At 38.9% G+C, this 27024-nt stretch overlaps 1 protein-coding gene across 1 annotated transcript in view; it reads left to right on the top strand.

Moving 5' to 3' along the window:
* Nucleotides 1–2159: 2159 nt before the first annotated feature.
* Nucleotides 2160–27024, top strand: part of LOC135714968 (FACT complex subunit spt16-like) — a gene marked incomplete at its 3' end in the record, with an annotated part of 38482 nt that continues 13617 nt past the window's right edge. The window contains exon 1 of the mRNA XM_065238371.1: nt 2160–2294. Coding sequence (XP_065094443.1) covers nt 2160–2294 — 135 coding nt within the window. The remainder of the gene's footprint in view (nt 2295–27024) is intronic.

Genomic DNA, 27024 nt, shown 5'->3' with positions numbered 1-27024 from the left:
CCATCAAGTACACAATATCAAGACAAATGACCAAGTACATTTATTTTAAGTTTTAGAGAACCAGAGTTGACTTTTGACAGTGGTCGTGGACGTATTGAACAAAGAACTTAAATTTCTGCATATTGAAGAACGCCCCAATCCACTCATTTAGCTAAATAAAATTCCTCGAGTTTCCCAGGTTTTTCTAGGACTTCATAAAAAAAACAGGTTTTTGTAGTTTTTTTTAATGTGAACTCCTTGAAATAGTCCGCAGAATTTTCTAAGATCTTTTCGATGAATTCTCTAAAGTTGATTACAGGAACAACCTTGAAATTCTTCATAATATTCTTTTGAAATTTACCTAAAAACTACGATGCAAAGTTCCTTGAAAATTTCCTCAAACCTTCTTTGAAATACTTCTATGGTGCTTTTCGAAATATCCTCAGAAAATTCAATAAATTCTTTTCAGAATTCCCAGTGCATTCTCCTTCTTCTCTAGGAATAATACTTACAAGTACCTTCGAGTTCTCCTAAGAATTCACTTTCCGTTCTCCTTACAAATCTCTTAAAAGAGTCAGCTCCAAATAACTTTGCAGTTTTAGTCCAAACTCTCTTTGAATTCTCTATGAAATGCCCTCGGAATGCTCCACAGAATTTTCTAGTAAATTTTCTTTATATCCTACTCAGGATTCAAAGAAAAAAAACCTTGTAATTATACTCAGAACTACCTTAGAATTTTCCTTATGTTTCACCTCGAGTCTGGAGTTCATCAGAACTAATTTGAAAGGATTCTTCGACTAAACCAGAAGTTTTGTGATCTGCATAAAGCATAAAAAGTTCCTTCTTTTGACTGTTTTTAAATTAGGGTTGTAATCCAATTATTGATATACATCAACTTATATTTTTATTTTTGAAAGGAAAGACGCCTGTTCTTTAACAAAGTTATAGTTATGTTTTAGAGGTAAGTATTTTCTGTGAACTTTTTCAGCTTAAAATGCTCTTCTTTTGGCCGTTTTTAAAAACAGGGTTGTTTTAAAATTATTGATAAACAGTAGGCTGATGCGAAATTTGAAATTTTTGCTCCACAGTGCTCAAACGGTTCCAAATCGGGTCCTGGTTAGCCTCTCTAAAATTTGAACTCATTTAGTAAGAAACTGACTTGACACAAACCATTAGAAATTTATATATAAATTACTATGGGAAATCCAAAATTGTTGTTCATATTTATTCACCAGTTCATCCTGCTTTAAAAAATAATAGCTACAACTTTGTTGGAGGCCACTGTTCGATCAAAGGTAAGGAACACAAGTTATTAACGATTCAAGTCACTAATGTCTTATGATTATGCTCAAACAACTGTTCAGCAGGGAACATTGGTGTTTCTGGCGCATAGAATAGAGGACAGCTGCTTTATCATGCCTGAAGGTTATTAAACTATTAAACTATCAATAACTATTTAATTCGACACCAGAAAAGCGATGCTCTACAAAGTTGTAGTTGAGAAAATTTCCCATAGGAATAACGATAGAATTTGTTAACAGTGCAATATGGAAAAAGGCTAGAAGACAATGAACAAAAAGTCAATCTCCATCAGTCTTATAAACAGCCATTCCATAGCAATGTTTTTTCAGAATTATCGCAAAATATACGATATGTATTTATTTTTATTGTCTAATCATGATGACCATTTCCATGCTAGGATGGTCCAAAAAAATTCCATGCTAGGAGCGGCTGATTACCGTCCTGGTGCCAGCATGTGACTCTAAACAGAGCTGTGCACGATGGTCCCCCGGCGAGACGGGGGTTGGGGCAGACCCAACAAGCCGCCCTGAAAAAAAAACAAAGTTGCAGATACTGAAGAAAGAAATACGGATCGGAACAATCGGCACAGACCTATGCGACGAAATAAAGACTACGATTGGAAACTCGGAACATGGAACTGCTAATCGCTCGGCTTCCCGGGCTGCGGTAGGTTAATCTATGCGGAACTTCAACCATGCAAATTCGAAGTCGTAGCACTGCAGGAACTTTGCTGGACAGGACAAAAGGTATCGAAAAGTAGGCATCGAGTGGCTACTTTCTACCAGAGCTGTGGCACCACCAACGAGCTGGGAACCGGCTTTGTAGTACTGGGTAAGATGTGCCAACGTGTGATTGTTTGGCAGCCGATCAACGCGAGGATGTGCAACGTGCACTGCCCACACGAAGAGAGACCCGACGACGAGAAAGAAGCGTTCTATGCTCAGCTGGAGCAGGTGTACGACGGCTGTTCGCAACGGAACGACAAAATCGTCATCGGTGGCATGAACGTTCAGGTAGGACGGCAGGCAATGTATAGACCGGCGATCGGGCCAAAACAGCCTGCATGCCGTATCGAACGACAACGGCCAACGATGCGTGAAGATTGCATCCTCTCGGGGTATGGTAGTTCGAAGTGCCGTTTTCCTCCGCAAGGATATCCACAAGGCCACCTGGAGATCACCTGAACAACACACAGAAAACCAAACCGATCACGTTCTAATCGACGGGAAATTCTTCTCCGACATTATCAACGTCCGCACGTACCGCAGTGTGAACATAGATTCGGACCACTACCTAGTTGCAGTATGCATGCGCTCAAAACTCTCTACGGTGCAAAACACCAGTCGATGTCGAACGCCTCGACCCAACATCGAGAAATTACGGGACGCCGCAGTTGCCCAGGAATGCGCGCAGCAGCTGGAAGTCACACTACCCACGGAAGAGCAGCTTGGCGCAGCTTCACTTGAAGATGGCTGAAGGGACATCCGTTCCGCCATAGGCAGTACTGCTGCAACGGCACTAGGTACTGGGATCCCGGACTGTTAGTAGAGGAGAAGAAAGCAGCACGGGCGAGAATGCTGCAACACCGCACGAGATTAAATGTGGAGCGATACAGACAAGCGCGGAACACACAAAAATCGGTTTTCCGAAGGAAGAAGCGTCAGCAGGGAGACCGAGATCGCGAGGCGATGGAAGATCTGTAACGACACACGAAAGTTCTACGAGAAGCTAAATAGATCGCGCAAAGGCTACGTGCCGCAAGCCGATATGTGCAAGGACTTGGACGGTAACATTCTCACAAACGAGTGTGAGGTGATTGAGAGGTGGAAGCAGTACTATGACGAGCACCTTAACGGTGATGCAGCAGAAAACGAAGGTGGCATGGCAACAGACCTTGGAACGCGCGCAGAAGACGACAGGCTAGCTGCCCCTGATCTTCAAGAAGTTGAGGATGAGATCGGTCAGCTGAAGAACAACAAAGCAACTGGTGTAGATCAACTACCAAGTGAGCTATTAAAATACGGTGGTGAAGCACTGGCTAGAGCGCTGCACTGGGTAATTGCCAAGATTTGGGAGGAGGAGATATTACCGGATGAGTCGATGGAAGGTGTCGCATGCCCAATCTATAAAAAGGGCGAAAACTTGGATTGCTGCAACTACCGCGCGATGACACTGCTGAGCGCCGCCTACAAGGTACTCTCCCAAATTCTATGCCACCGCCTGTCACCATTTGCAAGAGTTCGTGGACCAGGTGTGATTAGTGGGTGCCCGCGCTACCACGGACCAAATTTTTGCGATTCGTCTGGTTCTGCATAAATGCCGCGAATGCAACGTGCCCACACATGATTTGTTCATCGATTTCAAATCCGCATACGAAACAATCGATCGAAATCAGCTATGGCAGATTATGTACGGATTTCCGGATAAACTGACGCGATTGGTCAAGGCAACGATGGATCGAGTGATGTGCGTTGTTTGAGTATCGGGGACACTCTCGAGTCCCTTTGAATCTCGAAGGGGGTTACGGAAGGTGATGGACTTTCGTGTCTGCTATTCAACATCGCGTTAGAAGGTGTGATCAGAAGAGCAGGGATAGACACGAGTGGCACGATCTTCAGGAATTCCATCTAGCTTCTTGGCTACGCCGATGACATCGACATCATGGCACGGAAATTTGAGACGATGGCGGAAACGTACATCAGACTGAAGGCTGAAGCTTGGAGGATTGGACTTGCCATCAACGCATCAAAGACAAAATTCATGTAGCCTCCCACCCCGAGTTCAGATTGGCGGTGACGAAATCGAGGTGATCGATGAGTTCGTGTATTTGGGCTCACTGGTGACCGCCGAAAATGATACCAGCAGAGAAATTCAAAGACGCATTATGGCAGGGTGTCGTGCCTACTTTGGACTCCGGAGGACGCTCCGGTCGAATAAAATTCGCCGCCGTACGAAGTTGACCATGTACAAGACGCTGATTATACCGGTGGTCTTCTACGGCCACGAGACCTGAACTATTCTCGTGGAGGAACCTTTGGTGTTTTAGAACGAAAGGTGTTGCAAGCCATCTACGGTGGAGTGTAGATGGATGGCGGAACGTGGAGGAGGCGAATGAACATCGAATTGCACCATATGCTGGAAGAACCATTCATTGTCCACATTGCAAAAATTTGGGCGACTACGGTGGGCTGGGCACGTCGTAAGAATGCCGCACGACGGCCCAGTGAAAATGGTTCTAGAAAGCAACCCAACAGGAACAAGAAGAAAAGGCGCGCAGCGGGCAAGGTGGATCGACCAAGTAGAAGGCGACCTGCGGACCCTTTGCAGATTACGAGGCTGGTGAAGTGTGGCCAAATTAGCATGTAAAAATATATTTTCAATCTAATCATGAAAAAGATAGATTCACAACAAAAAAAAAAAAGAAAGATGTTTTGCAGGTTTGCAGTTCATCTTTGTGCGATGATGTGTGAAAAAAATGTGTGTATACGTAAATTTTCTATAAAGAAAAAGAAAACAAAAATGCAAAGCAGTTGGCAGTGGCGCAATGTCAGGTTAGTACAAATATTTTTGCTTTTTGACCTTTTCCTCGATCCTAACATTACAATGGCACACCACGCTTAGATTTCAAACTTCAAACCCTAAGGATTCAAACTACCAGTTTATAACACTCTGGCTGATCGAATGCGATGGCGTTATATGGAATTACAGAAAAAATGTGAAAATAAGTGTATTAATTTTAAATATATTGTTTAAATACATATAAATCGAAAACAGTAGGTTGTGGAGTTTTGACCTCTTCAGAAGGGTTGTTTATTTTATCAAGATAAACAACTTTGCTGATGAAGTCAAGTCTTCAAAACGCCATTTCAATGCATTAAAAAAATTCAATAGAAATAATACATGCTCCACTAAAATGATAAAATCCCAAAAACACCAAAATATACCTCTCTCAAATTTTGATATTTTGTTTATAGAGTATTGCTAAATTTTTGCTGAAAATGTCAGGTTGCGATTTTTTGCGCTTTGGGAGATATTAAAGTTCAAAAATTGTTGTTTTTTCGGTTTTTCTACAATATCCTTAAAATTTGAATCTTAAACCAGTAGGTTTCTCCACAAAAGTTATTTATTTAATGCATTTGAATAAGAGAAAATATAACATTTTCTGGTTGTAAGCAAACAAAACTGAAACAGAAAGAAAAAAACATATTTTCGACATTTTTTTTCTTTAACTCCATATAACTCGGAACCAGTAGGCTGTGGAAATTTTATGTCTTCAAAAGAGTTGTTTATTTTGTCAAGGCAAACCAGCGTCAGCAAAAGAAGTTAGATTGTGGCGCCATATTTGCGGAAGAGTTTTGAACTATTTGTTTATGTCAATAGATGGTCATTATTATGATGAGAAACTTTACCCAAGACACCAAGTAGCGGAAATGTTTCGTTTCAGAGATATTAATTTTGCTCCGCTAGATTGCTTTTCTGGCCCAGTGTGCACTGGTAGACAAGTACAGGTTAAGTTTGAAAAAAAATCTTAAATCAGGGAAGAATAAAAAAAAATTTGAATTTGAAATAGCGCCTCTAATACAAATGATAAGGGTTAAAAAATCGTGAAATTAAAAATGGCTTGTGTCTCTGGTAGACAACATCAGAAAAAAATTGAAAAATATGTAAAATTTGAACTTACGCTTTTGGTAAACTTGATCAGGGATAAATAAAAAAAAAAAAAAAAATTACAGTACATGTTCAGGGAAACATTGATCTTAAAATTTTTAATGACAAGCGCCCCTTATATACACGTTCAGGAAGAATTTAAAAAAATATTCTATGTTAACAAGTTTGGAAAAAAATTTAAAAACAAAGTTATATTTGAAATGGCTTGCGCCCCTAGTAAACATGTTAAGGTAAAACATGATTAAAATCGTTTAATTTGAAGCGGATTCATGTTCAGGGAAAATTTAAAGAAAAAATTTAAATTTTAAATGGCAAGCACCCCTGGTAACCAAGTTCAGAGAACAATTGAAAAAAGGGGTAAAATTTTAAATGACTCGGTTAACATCTTCAGCGGAAAAGTGATCAAAATCGATATGCACGTTCAAAGAAAGAAAAAAAAAGTCAAATTGCTAGCGGCTCCTGTAGTCGGGGAAAAATTCAATAAAAATACGTTAAATTTGGAAACAGAATCAGAGAAAAAAGTAAAATATGTAAAATTTGAAATGGTAGGCGCCCTTGGTAGACAAGATTAGGGATTAATTGAAGAAAAAAAATCTAAATTATTTGCGCCCCTGCTAGTAAACATGATCAGGGAAACGTTGAAAAAAAAAATTAAAATAACTAGCACCTCTGGTAGAAAAGTTCATGGAAATGATGAACAATTTGAAATGACTAGCGCCCCTTTGAAACAGGTTAAAGTTGACAAAAATCTAAAATCTGGGAAATATTGAAAAATTGTGAATTTGGAATAGCTTGCACCATGATATACATGATAAAGGATAAAAAATCATTAAATTGGAAATGGCTTGCGCCCCTGGTAGACAACTTAAGGGTAAAATTGAAAAATATGTAAAATTTAAAATGGCTCGTAAACATGTTCATGTAAAAAGTTATTAAAATCGTTTAATTTAAAGTGGCTAGTGCCTGTGAGATACTTGTTTAGGGAAAAATAAAAATAAAATTTATAAATTTTAAAAAGCTAGCACCCTTGGTTGTTAAGTTCTGGGGAAAATTGAAAAAATGTGGAAAACTTCAAATGGCCAGCGCCCATGGTAAACATATTCGAGCGAAATTTGAAAATGGGTTAAATATAAATGGTTTGCTTCCCCGGCATAAATAATGAGGAAAAATGTAAAATTTGAAATGACATGCGCCCTTGGTAGGCAAGGTCAGGTAATAATTGAAATAACAACCAAATTATTTAAAAATGGCTGCCCCCCTTGATAAAAATGTTCAGATTTTTTTTTATCAAAATCGTAAAATGTTAAGGTGCTGGCACCCACGTTAAGCGAAAATTCAAAAAATAAATGTTAAACTTAAATGGCTACCCGAGTAACCATAGGCACGTTATTTCACAATTTTGGCTGTATACAACTGAACACTGTATATACCAATGTTTGTAAGGTCTGATGTATATTCAAAATGTTTAATATAAATGACTAGTGCTCTTGGCGCACCCAACATTATAAAAATGTTACGAAAAATGCAACATGCCATATCATGCGATTTTCGCAATCTTATCTTGCAAAACCCGCAATCATATCTTGCAAGAAAATCATTTTTACCCAAAAGCATTCTTTCGTTTCCTTTGGCGTTGACAGATTTTTTTTCGAGCTTTTACTGCAATACTTATGTGTTTTAGCAGAAAAAGCGGTGGCAAATTTACATTTTTTGCCAAACCATCGTTCGGAGCGAGACGAAAGTATTGAATCATCCCAGAATGTTTGTAATCATTTCCTCAAGAACAAAATCACTTCAAAAATAATTGAATCAGTAAGGAATGCACTGAATTACTTCAGAAATGTTAGGAAACACTTAGAAAACAATTAACTCACTTCAGGAATGTTCGGAATCACTTCAGACAAATTCTGAAATTTTTCGGATAAGCCAATACTATCCGAAGAACTTCCGAACTTTTCTAAAAATTTCATAATCTCTTTGTAAAATACTTATTATTTCAAAAAAGTTTGTAATCGCTTCCATAAGAACTGATTGATTTCGGAATGAACTGAATCACTTTACAATACTTCGGAACGTACAGTATCAATTCTCTCGAGTTTGCAATCACTTCCTCAATTACTGAATAATTTTGTAATAACTGAATCACTTCAGGCAAGTTTTTAATTCCTTCTGAAAATTTGCAACCACTTCAGAAAAATTGGAATCACTTTGGGGAGCAAAGAATCTTTAAATTTTGTTCGAAATCGTAGAAAGTACGAACACACTCGAAAATCTCGGAATCAGTTGGAAAAGTATTGAATCACGTTGGATAGTACAGACATAATTGAGTATGAGAATGATTAACCGCTCGCGGTTGCTACTCCGATATTGCTAGATCACCTGTATTACACAGAGCATCTATGTACAAACAATGCATGGTGATCTCTTATTTTGCAATAGGCAATAACAACGCCGGCCGCATTCAAATGTAGGTCAATTAGGCAATGGATAGGAATGTCTTGACGTGATTCTCGCTTTGTTGAAAACCGAGAAATCTTCTGCACTTCCAAGAATTTATCAATGGCTTTTCAACACAATTGACTTAAGGGAGTATTGATTCTTATCGTTGTGACGCTTCGCCTCGGCCTCGATTTTGGCAACATATATGAAGTGCAGTCAACTCTCCACAATTCGATGTCCACTAGCTCGAGATAAAAAATAATGTCGTGGCTACTGCGATAGCGAATTTGTATGGGATTGTTATTCTATAACTAGATAATTCTATAACTCGATGGTCCCTTAAATATCGAGTTGTAGAGAGTGTAGCTATGTTTTCAAAATCTATCTTTTTGTACTGAATTACATTGGAAAAGTTTGAATCACTTTAGAAATGTTAAGAATCACTTCGGAAAGTACTGAATAACTTGAGAAAATCTTTGGATTACTTTAGACATTACTGAATCATTTCAGAAAAGCTTAGCATATACAGAATCACTTAAAACAGTATTGAACTTTGGAAAAGTTTTGAATCATTTTGAAAAGAAATGGAAACACTGGATCCGTGTATTCAGCCCATAAAATAATTAATCACTTCTGAAAAGCTTGAGTTCAGTAGGGAAAATGTTAAATCGCTCAAGGATAGACTCACTTCCGAAAGTGGTAAATTTTCTGGACTCATCTAACACTTTCGGTAGTAATGCCAAACCTTGGTTATTCCCACGAGCTCTAGGGAACGTGAGAAACTAGAACCTTATGTAAACGTAACACTCTTTCACTGAACCAGTAAACGTATTGCCTATTTAGTTTCCAACGGTAACATCGATTGTAACAGCACAAACATCTCTGGCCGTCATTTCAAAGATTTGTGTAGTGACGATTGTATTATTGGAAAGCACACATGCTAGAGGAATTTGGCATTCCACTGTTGCTAAAAGTATCAAAAGTTGGGTTACCGAGGTTTCCTAGATAAAAGTTTCCAAGAAAGTAAGGTTCTTCTACGATAGCCTCATGGGATGTGCTATTTTTCAATTATCTACATAGATTTATCGTTGCTGTTCTTTTATGCTATCTTAACAGTATTCATAACTCATAACAACTCATCACAAATCCACCACCACAGCAACGTTGATAACAAATTGTTAATGATTTGTAAAACGCCGTTGGTGATCCACAGAGGTATTCTAAGTATTCTCACGCCAAAGTCATGAGCTCAAATCTCACCCCGGACAAGACACGAATGAGACCAGAGTGTTGAAGTGACAATAATAATAATAAAATAAAATAAACGCATAAAGCGAATCCATATAAGTACATTTATGTTTTTTGATTTTATAAATTTTCGAAAAGGGGAAACTATTAACCCTCACCGCACCGAAAAGCCTGACCCACCACTCCTTGATCCAATGCGCCCGCCTGTCGTAAGGCTTACGGAACAATCTGCAGCCGGCGACAAACGCTTTTTGAAGGCACGGATCATGGATCATGGATACTGTGCGAACCTATCTGTCTTTCCTGCATAACCAACCGCCTTCAGTATGTGTCCGCGGAATAACGAAAACAAGTTCAACTTTAATGCTAGCAGCCGAAGGATTACCAACGGACACACAACTTTTGCGCGAAATTTTCCTGGACGTCCACGAAGAACTTGGAATCCCACGCATTGACACCCTGGCAGACCTGGAATCACACCGTGCGTTCTTATCTAGTGAACGCACACAACTACTGCAGCACACACGGGAAGCCGCATATAAATTCTACATCACCCAAAATTTTCATTGACATTGACGCACACTTCGGAAGGAACCTTTTCATCAAACGACAACACTCTTCGGACACTTTCAGAAGAAAATGGAAATGTAAGTGTAAATAATAATAATAATGAAAATATTTAATCAACCGACGTACTTCCAACAACTTCTTCAGATAAACAGAATGCGACTGAAATTTTGATTTACTGTCAAAATTTCAATCGCATGAAAAGCCCAGCTAAAATGAAGGAAATCTATCAAAATATTATGCTCATCCTTCTCGGTCATTTTGGCAACTGAAACAAGCTGGGACGAAAGCGTGAAAAGTGAAGAAATCTTTGGAAATGCCTTTAATGTATTCAGAGACGACAGAAATTTTCATCCAACTCAGAAGAAGTCAGGCGGTGGAGTCCTTATAGCTCTTTCGACCAATTTCAACTCAGAACTCATCATTACACCAAAATCTACAGAATTTGAAACGCACGTGTTCGCCTCAGTGTATTTTCCACCAGACCATGCTCATAAAAGCACTTATGAAGCCTTCTTCCAAAGGACGTGATCAAATTCTATCTGACCTTCCTCCTGAGGTTAAAGTTCACATCTATGGAGACTTTAATCAACGCCATGCTGACTTCATTCTGGACTCTGAAAATGAATGTATCTTACTCCCAGTCGTTGGGGATAATTAAACATTGCAGTTCATTTTTGACAAAACTGCTAATTTAGGACTGAACCAAATTAACCACATCAAAAACCAACAAAATTGCTATTTGGACTTTTTACTAACGAGTATTTATGAAGATTTCTGTGTGACCGAATCATTAAATCCACTGTGGAAAAATGAAGCGTTTCACACAGCAATTGAATATTCTTTATTTGTGCATGAAAACCAAAGACCCAACGACTGCGAATACGAAGAAGTCTTTGAATACAAATTAGCAGACTACGAAAAAATTAAATTTATATTAAACAGTGTAAATTAGCAATTAATTTTACGGATTGTAGAAAATTTCGAAATGGGTATAGACGTGTTCTACAAAATTTTAACAGAAATAATTTCGGAAGAAATTCCTTTGAAGAAAAAAAGACGCAACAGAAACACACAAAATCCAGTCTGGTATAACAGACAAATAAAAAACTTGAAAAATCGGAAGCAAAAAGCACATAAATTTTATAAAAAACACAATAGTAATAATTTATTAATTTATTTGGATATATGCGATCAAGTGAATCAAGCTATCAGTACTGCATTAGAAGAATATAATGCAAAAACAGAAAATGAAATAAAGTCCTGTCCAAAGACCTGCTTTAATTACGTAAAAACCAAATTAAAATCTGACAATTTTCCTTCACGAATGCAACTTGACGAAAATTTCGGTGATAGCTCGGAAAAAACTGCAATCTATTTGCAAAATTTTTTCAAGAAATCTATACGACATTTTCTGAAGGAGATCGCGACTGCGATTATTTTGCATTTTTCCAGAATTTTCAAGGGACATTGGCCTCAATCAACTTCAAGTGCAGGATATTTGCAGGCTTTAAAAAATTTAGACGCCTCAAAAGGTCCTGAATCTGACGGAATTCTTCTAGTATTTATTAAATGTCTAGCAATGGAACTCACTGCTCCATTGTTCTGGATTTTTAATATGTCCCTGGAATCTGGAACCTTCCCAAAAACTCCCAAAAAAGCTCATTCCTAGTGCCTATCTTTAAATCTGGCCAAAAATCTGACGTACGTAATTATCGTGGTTTAGCCATTATCTCTTGCATTCCTAAACTTTTCGAGGCAATTGTCAATGAAAAATTATTTCTCCAAATCAAAAATAGAATTACAGACATGCAACACAGCTTTTTCAAGGGTCGCTCGACCTCGACAAATTTACTTGAATTTATAGACTATTCATTGAATGCAATGGATAATGGAAACCACGTAGAAGCTCTCTATACAGACTTTAGCTCTCTATACAGACACATAGACATACCAGTGCTACTTTTTAAATTTCAAAAAAATGGAATTGAGTCAGGGCTCCTAAAATGGCTTGAATCATATTTAACTAACCGCCAACAAATAATTAAATTCAACGGCAAGAAATCGAGTCCAATTCAAGTCACTTCAGGCGTCCCCCAAGGCTCTCATTTGGGAACTCTTCTTTTTATTCTAAACGTAAACGACATTTCTTTCATTCTCAAAAAATTAAATTGCTTATTTATGCCGACGACATGAAGCTCTTTTTGGAAATAAGAAATGAAGAAGACATCAATATATTCCGGAATTTAAGTACAATCATATCCATAATTCTGCCCTTATTCAGTCTCGTTTTACTTGAAAGTCTTCATCAGTGTCATTCCCACTAAATAACTTATCAAACCCAAACCCCTTAAGTACTCATCCTCTAGGTAAAAATGTCAAGATCTCAGAGTATTTAAGGGGGCTAGATTTTGAGAAGTTCTTTAGTGAGAATGACACTGATGAAGACTGCACATTGTAGTCGAAATACGTATATGGCATGGATACCAAAATTAATTAAGTGGATTTAAATGGAAGATATCCATTTTGCTGTTTTATTTAAAGCATTCCACTAACAACCCAATTTAATAACTTCACTGGGAACTTACTTATAACTGGAAACTTTGTTTTACCCAAAGTTTTGCCCACGAATTTTTAGGAAAATTTCTAGAAATGTTTAAATGTTTAATGTTTTTCCTGAAATTTTAAGGAAGTTAAGTATGATACGAGATAAATAAAAAAAAGATGGTGTTTGGAAAGGTTGACGAAACTTTTAGAAATTAAGAATAAATTAAAGAAGTATGGATAAAAGTACTTTGTAGATGTTCAAGGAACACTAGAGCGATTTTCAGCCCCTCGTGTTTTTGTTGTGAGGAAAATTCTCCCTTCGCCTCCTGTAAAGTATGGTGCTGTGCATTGTGCAGTATCGATAAAGTGCAAATGTTTTGCAACGTACTAGATAATACACTATTTGAAACAATGTCATCAACGTCAAGGGCGGGCAAATCGTTAATTAAAACAGATTTATATTTTATTGGGCACAGGTCAATTGGTTGCGACTACAAATTTTAGGAACACAGCACTGGTCCTGGTTCTTTATTTTTTTTTTCCGTGAAAGTCTTTATCAGATGATTTTAAGGGCTTGATGAAATACACATTTTTTTTTTCGAGAAAATTGAATGGATATCTGTTGTAATTTACGAGACTCCACCCGTTTACTGAAGTCCAAGACGGAAATTTAGCAAGATAAATGTTCTAGTGCTTTTGTCTACTGCTCAAAAAAAAAACTGAATTTAAACTATCGGGTATAATCTCCCTTCGTTTAATTTTGGGCTATACTTTGCATAAACAGCGATATCGTTTACAAGTTTGCATACAATATTGCTAATTTATGCGATATTAGCGTTAGCGTTAGCGTTAGCGTTGTTATGATATACTTCGTAGATTGGATACTAGCGACACTCACGTCTCTTCTGAAATTCTTAGTTAGACTACTTTCAGGAATAATGCTGGGGAGTAAACATTGATTCCAATCTAAACAAGAGTAACAGAAGCATGACTGTCGCTATTCCCGGCCACGCCCATCTTTACCATAACTAGGGATAGGGAAGGAAATGTTGATGTAGTACTTACTTAACGAGAGGCCACCGACTTAGCGACACCCTCATAAGTGCTACGGAGTTGGAGGGTTGGGTAGGGTATTCGGTTAGGATTCACCTCAAGTTGGCGATGCAACCAAAAGTATGTATTGTTTATTTGTTGTTTATTTAATCTCTCGATAGCCGGCTATCGAAAGAACATATTCATTTTGTTTAGTGATCATGAATTTTAAGAGTCATGACGGAGAGCTTGGGATTGAACCCATAATTTTCTGCTCAGTAAGCAAAAACGATCCCTCCAAGGTCATCGAGCATCTCATAACCATAACACTTCGCGACAAAACACGACTACGTTTTCGCTTGATATGTAAATAGTTTCCGAGGTTGACCTCAAGTTGGCGATGCAACCAAAAGTATATATTGTTTATTTGTTGTTCATTTAATCTTTCAATAGCCGACTATCGAAAGAAAATATTCATTTTGTTTAGTGATCATGAATTTAAGAGTCATGACGGAGAGCTTGGGATTAAACCCATAATTTTCTGCTCAGTAAGCAAAAACGATCCCTTCAAGGTCATCGAGCATCTCAGAACCATAACGCTTCGCGACAATACAGGACTACGTTTTCGCATGATATGCAAATAATCTCCGAGGTTAATTTTCAATATCAAATATACAAATGTTGATGGGGATTTCTTGTGCTGTGGAAGAGCTTGGGATTAAATCCATGATTTTCTGCTCAGTAAGCAAAATCGATCCCTCCAGGGTCATCGAGCATCTCATAATCCACAGGTGTTATACTGCAGAAACATTAATAAAGTTAGTGAGATAATACGATTAAGCGGAAGATTTGGCACCATCAAGCATAATGTCATCAATAAAAAACTAAATTAATATGAATGCTTTAAAAATTACTGCTGTTGTTTGCTAATCTAATCAATAGCTGGTTTTCAATTACCTGTAAAACATAAAACTTAAAGCAAAACGACCACCTCTCCCATGACCGAAAAGCGCTAATACGTGTTCAGGGAATTATCTGTGGAAAAGATCCATCAGTTGGTCCATCATTCGAGTATGGTACTTTTTAGGTTTCTAGCATCCTAAAAACTGGTAATTATTTTTTTTTAATATTAATTAAATGATTTTAATAAAAAACGACGCACCACCTTAAACGCTGCGCCGGATCATGCCGTGTATGAGCACCTTAACCTTAAAGGTTAAAACTCTACACACTTATTTACTTCAATGGAATGCCGATCTCTTAATTCTCCTTTCTCTATAATAACTCTCTCTCCTCCACGCGCGAGGCCTCCACCACCACTACCACCACCCGATAAATTATAAGAGCGAGCGACACGAGAGAAATGAAGAGAGCGAGAATCGTTTCTCAAGTCGTCTCTCCCTCCCCTCCAACTTAAAGAGAAATGGCATGGCACGTCAACTTTATCGCGTCTATATTTCTATTTAAAACTAGAGATTGCTGACGTTTATCGTACGCACACTACGTTACGTATACATATACGCAAAATGTTTTCGTCGGGAAAAAAAAACTTCATAGCGGAAAATTTTCCCGATGAAAACAATCACTGATACAGTCACCAATATCTATATTGAATTTTTTTCCGAAAATTCACGCGCAAAAACTTCCACCCTTCATTGATACGATGAAAAGACGGCCACGAATAAATATCAAAATCCCGATTTCACGACCATCCCCTGCCATAAAAATGAACATCACAACCCTCTCAAGGGCCACCCACATTAGATCCGTTTGCGTTGCGTTGACGTAAATTTGACAGTTAGACAATAGATTTAGCTGTCACTTTTCCGCAATGCGTCCGATCCGGATCTAATGTGCGTGGGCCTTCAGAGCCCCGGCAAAACGTCCAGAAAACCGCGAGTTTACTTTTTCGTTCAGGATGTACGATTCCAATACGCGTGCGAGTGAGACAAAAAAAAACAATCCCGTGAGCCCTGTATACCACTACCACAAAACTTTTACAACGCTCATCTTTTCTCCTTCGCTAAAAAGATCAACAGATCAAAATGTTCTCACACATCTCAACCAAATAACTTCAGAAATATTTATACTGTAGCACAACAATTTGTAAGTTGATCAAATTGAGAAAACATAAACCCGCGTTTTCATGAATAAATACACCGAATAATTGGAATTTTGGGGTGCTGAAAATCATACGTTGTTATATATATGAAACTTAGCTGATTCCTCGTAGTATTCAGTCCTCAAAAACTTATATTGCTAATTTATGCGATATTGCGCTTAAAGTTACACGAGATATCACGTAAATTTATGGCAAATCTAGCGTTAATTTTATGTGCGCTATATCTCGCAGAAATTTACATGAATTTTTCATATGGTGTGTGTGGTTTCTGTGAACTTTTTCAGATTAAAAAGTGTCTTCTATTGACAGCAATGAAAGGTTATATTCCATTTAATTCCACTTATTTTATTTTTCAGTTTACCCAAATGAGTACTTAACGACGTTATATTTCGATAAGTTTTTAGTAGGAATGACACTGATGAAGACTGCACAATGTAGTTGAAATACGTATCTGTCATGGATACCAGAATGATTTAGGTGGAATTATATGGAATAACACACAGAACACAGAACAAGAAGGAAATTGAATGTCGCGTGTGGAGTTTTTCAGTATTCAACTTGACCGAAAATATATGATTTCATGATCAGGAATTATGTGTGAAATCTCTAGATGAAAACAAGCACAATCCGTTACCCGCAAAAAAAAAACATCAGATGCATCAGGGTGCATTATGGGCTGTTCTCCCCTATTTTCAACTAATTATTTTTATTGGCTTGTTTCTGTTTCGGTTTATTATCGCACAACTGCCTGAAGGTGAAAGTAAATCTGTGCGACTCATCCAGGAATGTTGGACAGCGCACTGATTGACCGGCACACCCAGCTATGTAGAATACTAATGAACTGCATCTACAGTACATGTATGCATGTTCGAACACAATACTCACTCTGTTCTGTTCTTTGTTCAGCACATGCATGCTGTCACTCAGGCGTGCTTGAAATAAATGGGTCAAATCCCGTTGAGCAAGTGCGAACGAACAGATTGGTTTACCAGTAGTTGAAGTACTAGTTTGTCCGGCTCCCTAGATCGGGTTGACTAATCCCGTCATCAACTTGACTGTCACTTGCACGGCCGAAATGTGCATAAACGAGGATAGTGCTTTGTCAAGATTAAGTTTCGCTTCTCATTATAGTTGCTCGTTATAATTAGATTAGCTTTATTTACGGCATCCTCCCTGGCACGGAACGCTGCCATACGGGAACGCTTATGTTGCCCTCTGCGATTCGTTATCTCATGCTTACATATTTACACAGTGTAATGTATACAAGCATACGCGCGCGGTGTGTGAGGCATTGGTGGTGGCCCAGTAAATATTTGGTTACAACGGCTCCATGTGGCCCCAATTCTGGGTAATCAGACAAGACGAACGCGTCGCTTCCCGAGCAGAATAAAATAACTTAAGAATGCCAAAATCTTATCCTGGTATCAACATTTGGTGTGGTTTAGGCTGGCATAAGAGGTAACATACCAAATGATAATACCAAAAAATCACATCCAAAAAACCGTTTAAATATCAAAAATTGATATTTGGATACCAAAAGAATACTGGACCTTTAGTATTGTGTTATCATTTTAATATTGCATTTGCATAGTTTGGTATTGAAATGATAATGTGAAACAATTTTTTTCACAATCAGTGCAAAAAGTGTCACTTTTCGCAACTGTTTGGAAAAACATAATGGCCTACTTTTCGTAAATTAAACAACAGTGTCGAAAAAGGTGTACAATCTTTCAGCACCCCGTACCGAAAAGTTTATCTTTTCGACCAAAGGGCAAGACTGCTTAGATATATTTGAAAATAGTCAAGAAAATTTAAATATCATAAAATATTTTGATACACTCAGCTAATACCCCGGACAGACTATGGCTTATATCATGTAATATAGGCTGTCTTGCAATGAGCACTCATACATAGGATTTCCAGTGAAAACTAGATGTATGAGTGCTCATTGCAAGACAGTCTATATTACATGATATAAGCCATATTCTGTATGGGGTATCAGGTGTCCCTTGCATAGTTTCCGACACTCTTTTGAGTGCAAATAATGTTGAATAGTACTCGTGGCAAATTTCGATTTTTTCAGCACGAGTCGTAGTTTGTCCATCGCGGCTTGTTTTTTGCAACTTGTTGCATAAATAACTATTTTGGTATTATTCTTTGGTATTTTACTTCTTGTGTCATGCTAATCCATACCAATTTAAGGTTCATAGTTACATAGGTATATTAGTTCCTGCTCGGGTTTACGAGGGTGTCGCAGCAAACAATGTTTACGTAAGAGTTTACCCGGTATGTTTACTTCGTATTTTCTTCGACTTATCGCATATGCAATCAAATCAAAGTATCGATTTATAGACATTGCTTTATTTGATTAAGGCCACATCGGCAGAACAAAGACCATGAGTCAGCATATTTCAAACAAAGTTAGCCAATTTATTCACTCCGACGGGTTCGGCTTTGCGTAAATTTCATCTCGCTCATCACTTGGCCACTAATCGTCTCATTAGTAGCACCATTAATCCTCTACCAGAAAAAAAAAGGTTATGATTTACACAACGAACTCGAACGTCAACACTGAACACGACTCGTAGATGCATCTCGTGGGTTGACCTAAATTCTAAACTTTCATTAAATCTCCATTCCTTCCCCGCCGAAAATTCAACGCTCGTGAAATACGTGAATCCAAACAAGCAATCAAACTAGCGGCGTCCTGCGTCCTTCCCCAGTCGCACGGATGGGTCGGTCGGAATGCTGCCAACTAACCGACTGGCCATTTAGTTGAACTCATAACTCACTAGCACAGTTCAGTGCTACATATACATATCTGGACTCCCCATTCTCTCTACCTCTGCAGTAGGTACCAAATGGCAATCAATTGGTGTCGAGAAAATGCATTCGCTTTTCCTCCCCGGCGTCGTTGGGTGTGGAAATTGTTGGAAACATAGACGGTTGGCCGAGGGTGCAGCTGGCGGTAAATTAAAAGCGTGAAGTGACTAATTGGATAATTCTTCTTTCTAAATGTTGGCAACGCTAAATTCCACTCTACTGGATTGCACGTTGAGCGGGTTGTCTTCTCGTACGGGTCGATTTGGTGTGCGTTCGTATTTGCTTATTTCAACGCATTTCATTATATATTTTAATGATAGATTGGTCTGTTGAAAATAATTTCAAGCAACATCTTCAATATTGTACATGCAGAACAAAACAATCCAATTAGGTATTTGAAGAAGTGTTTGTTTACCACAACTTTACGTATATCGATTCCATTTGAAAGTGTAACACAATATTGGAAACATGTGTACTTTTTCTTATTTTATATGCACATACACACACACACAAACACGAGGAAAAACAAACAAACAAACGAAGAAAAAAATAAACCTCAGCTGTTGAACCAATTTCTAATCTTTGGGCAACTGAAAGCGAAAACGATGTCTTGCCCACACTTGGATTGGTATGCTCTCACGTGTTTGCCAGTTCCTGTTGTGGCACCGGCTGCACCGAAGCTGGTGCTCACGTTGTGAAAGCCACCTTGCACTGAGCCAATCTACCTCCAGGGTGCGGAATAATTGAATGTTACGTTTGCAGCTCAGCAATGTGTAACCCTCTTGTTTCGAGGTAAATCAGCTTTGAGATGGATAGTTTTGGAACTCACATAAGGTTTTGCAAATAGATTATGGTTGGTGAAAATGTTCTTAGTACTGTTTTTAACTGTACTAGGTGGGGTAAAAACATCGCCATCTACATTTCGAAGTGAGAACTACTAGAAGGAGGATAGTTTCCAAATTCTCCTCGTAAAACAGACGATTTTTGGGGCAAATCGGTACATAAAAATAATTTCTGGTGGAAACTTTTGCTTGAATTGTGTAAGAAAACGTGTTTGCAAACTAACTGTTATTATTTCGGTATGGATCGGAGATGTTTTCATGGAAAATTATGCATAACAAGTTTGCACCCACAGGTAGAGGTTACCTCCTGCGCAGCTGCATTTTTCAGAAAATGGTAAATATGTACGATTTTCACAAAGATGAAAGTGGAAATTAAGTGAATTTACTTAGGAAAGGTTGTATCATGCTGGTGGTAATAGTGAATTGAATATATAGGACGCCAATATTCAATAAATGTTCTTTTTGGCCTTTTTTAAGGAAACATATTGATTCTCACAATTTTCGACGGAAAACGCAACGGAACTTGATTTGCTCAACACGCACCATACTATAAGATGGTGCTCGGTGTTTTATATAGTGATAACAAAATGAAAAATCATCTTTATTTTGAGTAATTGAGCAATTTACTTTTGTTTACATCATATGTACGATACAGCATTGATGTAGCTGTGGAATGAAATGAATATATCTTATGAAAGTTCATCTGGAAAAGTCAAAGATGCACATCAGTCTGATCGTGAAAACATTTTCTTCTTCAATTCGAATGTTATATTGGAAGGATTTTACGTAGACTTGATGAAAATAATGATTTAATGCTAATTATCACGAATTATCATCAACATTATCATCATCATGCAGTGGCGACATCTGCGTCGAGCTTTTATGGCAATCTCCCAATACTGTCTTTAGTTTTGTTTTGAAAGCTGATTGTTGTTGACGTGCTTGACATCATGTTGAGTATGGATGAAAACGATTTTCGTTCTCTCATAAAACACTATTTTTTGAGAGGCAAACGGCGAAGAAAACAAAAGAAAAGATCGATAAATATTATGGGGCTAATGCTCCGACAGATTACTTTATTTATTTATTTGTCTGCATCAACAGGCTGTGTAAAGCCCCAATGATGATTTGAGTAACTTATATAGGTAAATCAAAAAAATAAAAACTAAGAATAAAATACATAAATAAAACACACAATCATTCACGGTTAACTGTGCCACAAAAGAACGATGAGAAGTATCTTCGTAGCAGCTGTCGAGGCATATGGAAATCGAAGATGCCCGAGACTCGATTGAACACTCGTTGCAGCCCACCTATTGCACCGTTCATGCCATAGTTTGTGCGCTGAAGTGGCAATCTCAGCATAACGTTGTTACGTAGCGCACGGGGTTGGACGTTAATGTTGACTTGCCCCAAGATTGCACTGCAATCAATTCTACCTTGTAAAGTGTCCGCAATGAACAGGGCCCTAGAGGTGTCTCTTCTAGTTCGGAGAGGCTCCAGATCAATCAGCTGGCAACGACTTTCATAGCTGGGCAGATGAAATGGGTTTCTCCAAGGCAGCTTCCGCAGAGCGAATCGAAGAAAACGGCGTTGGACGGACTCAACTCTCTCAGCACCATTGTTGTAGTTTGGACTCCAGACCACATAACAATATTCCAGCATGGATCGCACCAAGGAACAGTACAGTGACTTCAAACAGTAGATATCGGAGAAATTCTTTGCTATCCTGAAGATAAATCCCAATGTCGTAGACGCCTTGTCGACAACGTACGAGATGTGCTGCTTGTACGTAAGTTGAGAATCTAGAATAACACCCAGATCTTTCACATGGTTCACACGGTCGATTACAGTGCCGATAAGTTTGTATTCAAATGAGATTGGTTCTTTCTTCCGAGTAAAAGTGATCACTGAACACTTAGTGGGGTTAACCACCATTCGGTTCAAATTACACCAGCTGGCAAAGGCTTCGAACTGACGTTGAAGGAAGTGACAGTCATCAATCGAGTGGATTCGTAGGTAAATTTTAAGATCGTCTGCATACGATAGTCGTGGGCCTTCGATGACCAAGTTCACGTCATTGAAGTAGAGTAAGAAAATCAAAGGTCCGAGGTGACTTCCTTGAGGTATTCCTGACGTAGCTAGATAGATATTGGACCGGTTGTCACCAATGGCAACCATCAGTTGCCGATCAGTGAGATATGAACGAAACCATCGCAAGAGGTTGCCGCTGACCCCAAGTCTATGCAACTTGGCAATCGCGATGGCATGGTTTAGCTTATCGAAGGCAGCTGACAAGTCGGTGTATATGACGTCTGTTTGAGTCCTCTCTGCCATGCTTTCCGTAAGATACGATGCCAAACACAGTAGATTTGTGGAAGTAGAACGACCGGAAGTGAAGCCGTGTTGATCACCACTTAGATACTGCTTACAATGAGAGAGTAGAGGCTCCATGATGACTAACTCGAATAACTTCGAAACTGCGCTCAACGACGTAATTCCACGATAATTGTCCACATCCCGTTTGCTGCCCTTTTTGTGGATAGGAAACATATGTGCGAATTTCCAACAAGATGGAAATGTACCACTCGAGATGGACAATCGAAATAGGTGAAGCATGGGCATCAGCAAGCTGGCGATATGCTTTTTCAGGAATACGGATGGAACGCCATCGGGTCCTGGATTGAAGGACGACTTGAGTTGTGATGCGGCAGTGGAAATCATCTCGACGTTGACATCCATCGCACCCAGTGTTTGACCGTACAGTGGAACATTACTAGCTGCTAAGGTAACGTGTTCGTCAGTTAATCTCTCATTCGTGAAAACACTGGCGAACTTCTCAGAAAACAAGCGACAGATCTGCTGAGGAGTGGAAGCAACTGCTCCATTCAACACCATTGAAGAAGGTAGGCCGGATTCCTTGCGCTGCTCATTTACGTAATTCCAGAGAGACTTCGGGTGCGACTTGAGTTTCCTCTGAATCCCTCGTTGATATCGCGAATAGCATCGACGGCTAACTCGCTTGAACTCATAATTGAGCCTAACGTAGTGACGTTTCAGCGAAAGCGTACGATACTTAGTGAATTTTCTTAATGCGGCTCTCTTGGTCGACTTCAACCTACGCAGTTCACTCGTCTGCCAGGGAGGATGAGAAATTTTACGGTGAACTCTTTTCGGAACGTGCCTGTCAATGACATAAGCCAAGACATGTGAAAATGTTTGCGCAGCGGTTTCAACATTATCAGGATCGAGGATGCTCTCCCAATCTATACTAGATAGCACGTTGACGATACTACGGTGATCGGCTTTCCGGAAATCGTATGACATGGTCGTGGAAATGTCGTCAAAGACCCGATCGTGATTGTCAGCAACAGTTACAACCAAGGGAGGGTGATGATGTACTTGCTTTACTAGTGGAGAAGGTGCCGTGGAGATGAAAGGAGCGGTGTCCTGAACGCTAACGAAGCAGAGGTCCAGGCTACGGTTGTTTTCGTTGACTACGTGGTTTATTTGAGATAGTGTTGCTGTACTATAGCAGTCGAGAAGGCTAACTGATCCTGTATGAAATACAGAGTGTACAGGGTCTGGGTAGAGAAAGCCGCTGTAAGATGGTTTCCAGGAAACACCGGGTAGATTGAAGTCACCCAGAACGATTATCTCATCAGTTGGTGTCGCACTCTCCATTATGGTGAAAACGGACCGGCAATGGGTATCGATAAGTTCGTTGTCACGAACCCGGTCAGGTGCAATATACACCGCACATAGGTAAAGTGTGCGATCGCTCAGTTCTACGGCCACCCAAACTTGTTCCACACAGTTCCACAAGACGTTTTCAATAGCTCTCGCCTTTAACCCGGAACGAACTGCCACGAGAACACCACCTCCAGTAGATTTCCGACTGTTTTTCGGATTTCTGTCACAGCGGAAAACCTCGTATTCGGATCCGAACACCTGGATGGAAAGCGTTCGAGAATCGAGCCAAGTCTCGACAAAAACGATGACATCGTAGCACCGGTCCGATACAGCTAGGAGGTAGTCAAGAACATCAGAATTCATTCCGCCTACGTTTTGGTAGTAGAAAATGACGTCGTGTTTACTACGGTCGTTGGTCGCACGAGGTAAGGCGTTTTCCCTGGAAGTCATGGAAATATCAGGTGGCGAATGGACATGAACAATCTCAAGTGGATACTCGCCGTAGTGAGTAGGTTGGAAGACCCCCTCTCCACATCCAACCACAGGCCCGGAACGACTATGAAGATCGGAGGCGGCAGATGGCAGGACTGGGTCAGAGGGATTGGGGGCTTCCACAATGCTTTCTACAGCGCGTCCCAGGTTCCAATTAACAGGAGTAGAAGCATTTACTCGATCGGTGACATCCAGAGTGCTGAAATTCAACTCGGCATCAGGCAGTGAATGTTCAGAATAATATTTGTACTTGCCTGACATAGCAAGTTGGAAGACCCCCGATCCACATCTAAGCTCAGGGCCGGGACGACATTGATGTACGCTGGCAGGAATCGGCACGACTGAGTTAGAGGAACCGAGGACTTCCCAAGTGCTTTCTACGGTGCGTCCCGGTTGAAAATACTCATCGTTCGTTCCTGCGATGCGTCTATTTGTCCGAAGTGCAGCAGCAACAGGATTCACTTCATCATGGTCCGGACAGCTAATGATTACCTGGGTGCGGGAAAACTCGTCACGCAACGAAAAGCTCGAATATTGGTTTCGAGAGTTTCGTGGTGGTCACAACTCCATTACCCACCAAGTCCGCAGCGGCAGGCCCTCCGATGCGGTCACAGAGGACAATGTAAAAAAATACATTAAATGATGTTGGCTGACCGGGAAATGAAGGTGCGCGAGCTAGTAGATACCGCAAAGATTAGTACTGAGCGCACACGCCATATTTTGGGCGAGATTCTGCATATGAAAAAGTTATCCTGCCACAGGGTGCCGCGCAAGCTCACTCCTGACCAAAAATACGAACGGGAGAGCACTTGGAAAGACTGTTTGGACTTGCTGATACGGAATCGGGTGGATTTTTGGCGTCGATTGGTAACTGTTGATGAAACCTGGATACTAGACTGATGCAAAATTTAAAATTTTCGCTCGACAGTGCTCAAACAGTTTCAAATCAGGTCCTGATTAGCCTCCCAAAATTTAAACTCATTTGGTAAGAAACTGACTTGGCACAAACTATTCGAAGTTTATATGGAAATTACTATGGGAAAACCAAACTTTTTGTTCATTGTCTTCTACCCATTTTCCATATTGCTTTTTCGGAAATTTCTATAATTTTTCTTACGGGAAATTTTCTAAGCTACAACTTTGCGGAATATCGTTTTTAGCCAAATGTCAAATTAAATTGTTATTAATTGTTTGAGAGATTTATAATCTTATGGCATGATCAAGCAGCTGTTATGTGGACAACACTGTATTCTGCAGTGTGACATAGTAGCCATGATATTTGTGCTCTATTCTTCGTACCAGAAACACCAATGTTGCCTGCTGAACAGTTGAATGAGCATAATCATAAGACATCAGTGACTTGAATCATTAATAACCTTTGTTCCTTACATTTGATTGAAACGTTTCCAACAAAGTTGTAGCTGAGAAAATTTGCTACAATCGCTGCTATCCTTTTTAAAAGCATAGTGATGTGGTGAACTGTTAGATAGATATGAACAAAAACATAAGTATTCCCACAGTAATTCCCATATAAACTTGAAATGGTTTGTGCCAAATCAGTTTCTTACTAGAGTAGTTCAAATTTTGGGAGGCTAAGCAGGACCCAATTTGGAACCGTTTAAGCACTGTGGAGCGAAAATTTCAAATTTTGCATCAGTCTACTGGATACACTATTACACCCCAGAGAACAAAATCTAAAATTAATGACTTACGGCTAACTTCATTGACGGAACGGCTCGAAAACTTTGGTGACTAACCTGGTTCTATCTCTTTCACTCTACTCAAAACTGAAATGCATTTAAAAAAATTAAAAATAATACACTCTTTGCACACTGTTAGAGTTAATTGCATACAAAATCAACTTTGTAAAAATCAAAACAAAAATACTAGCCCATCTGGTGGCTGATGGCACAAGCTTCTAAGAAAATTCTATTACAGCGAACCAAATTATTTCAATTGATTTCTTCGCCAGTTAGTCGTCTGTCACTTCGTTTGTGATATTTGTATATTTTGTTGGGTTGACATTTGTGTTTTTGAAGTTTCACACTAAGACTTACTCAGAGTATCACCTTAACTTGACTTCTTGACTAGATAGAAGGTATCTGCCTTAAGCAAAGTTGTTCAAATGAATAAATATTATTGGCTGGCGTACATCACACTTAAAAATTCACCCACCAGGTAGCACTAGTGTGCCAGTTAACTGATCATTGTTAGCTTGAACTTCCGCCTTCGACTAGAAAGAAAGGTTTATGTCTTCGGCCAAGCTGTTCAAATGAATAAATCTTATTAGCTGGCGTACATAACTTTTAAACATCCACTCACCAGGTGACGCGTTATGTGCCATTTAACTGATAATTGAGAGATTAACGTCTAAATTTGCATAGATTTCAAAATTCAATTAGCTCTATTAAAAACCTCATTTTAAAATCTTTTTCAGCACATCAAATTGGATCCCAAGTAGCATTTTAAGTTTTATGAAATACTACAAAGCAACTATATAACAACATTCATAAAACTCTGGTCAAGGCTATTTTGTCATTAATGCATCCACCAAAACCTCATTAAGACTAGAATATGTCTAGTTGGCCCACCCTGGAGAAGGGTTTATTCTCGAAGCTCTTCAAGATTGATTTACTGCAAAAGGTTGTATGACGAACGCATTGAGAACCATTTGAAAGTTACGATAAAAGCTATTTAGCAACAATAAAAACCCTTTTCGAGCCATTTCCCCTAGCCGCATGCTGAATCGACTAAGAAAGCATCAATCAAGATAGAAAAGGATTTATGAATCCGATCATATCAAAATAATTAAAATAGAAACTGATGGTATAAAAATGTTGTTGACTATCCAAATTTATTACAATAGTTCTCATTAAGTGGCCTAGTTTTAAGTGCCATATTAAATTTTATGTGAAATGTACGTGAAAAAATCGAAAAAATTAAGTCCACCCTCGTAAAACGTCAATTTGACTAATTATTTAACATTGACAAATAAAATATATTCTTCAGATCGAGCTTGGCCGAGATTTTTTTAAATTATTTTCGTTTGCTCATTGCTAAATTTACCAAAATATAGTTATATCTAAGGAAATATAGATTGAAAACCGAAGATTGTAAAAAAATAAGCAAACAAATTGTAATACCCCGTTCACATTACAGCGTTTATCACTTAACATACGCTGTCTTGCAATGAGCACTCAAACATCTAGTTTTCACTGGAAATCCTATGTATGAGTGCTCATTGCAAGACAGCCTAAATTACGTGATATA

The sequence above is a fragment of the Ochlerotatus camptorhynchus genome, unplaced genomic scaffold (assembly GCF_037179485.1).
Source record: "Ochlerotatus camptorhynchus isolate MF236.1 unplaced genomic scaffold, CSIRO-AGI_Acam_v1.1 ptg000768l, whole genome shotgun sequence".
Taxonomy (NCBI): domain Eukaryota; kingdom Metazoa; phylum Arthropoda; class Insecta; order Diptera; family Culicidae; genus Ochlerotatus; species Ochlerotatus camptorhynchus.
The sequence above is the reverse complement of the archived record's forward strand: the minus strand, read 5'-3'. Positions and strand labels throughout refer to the sequence as shown.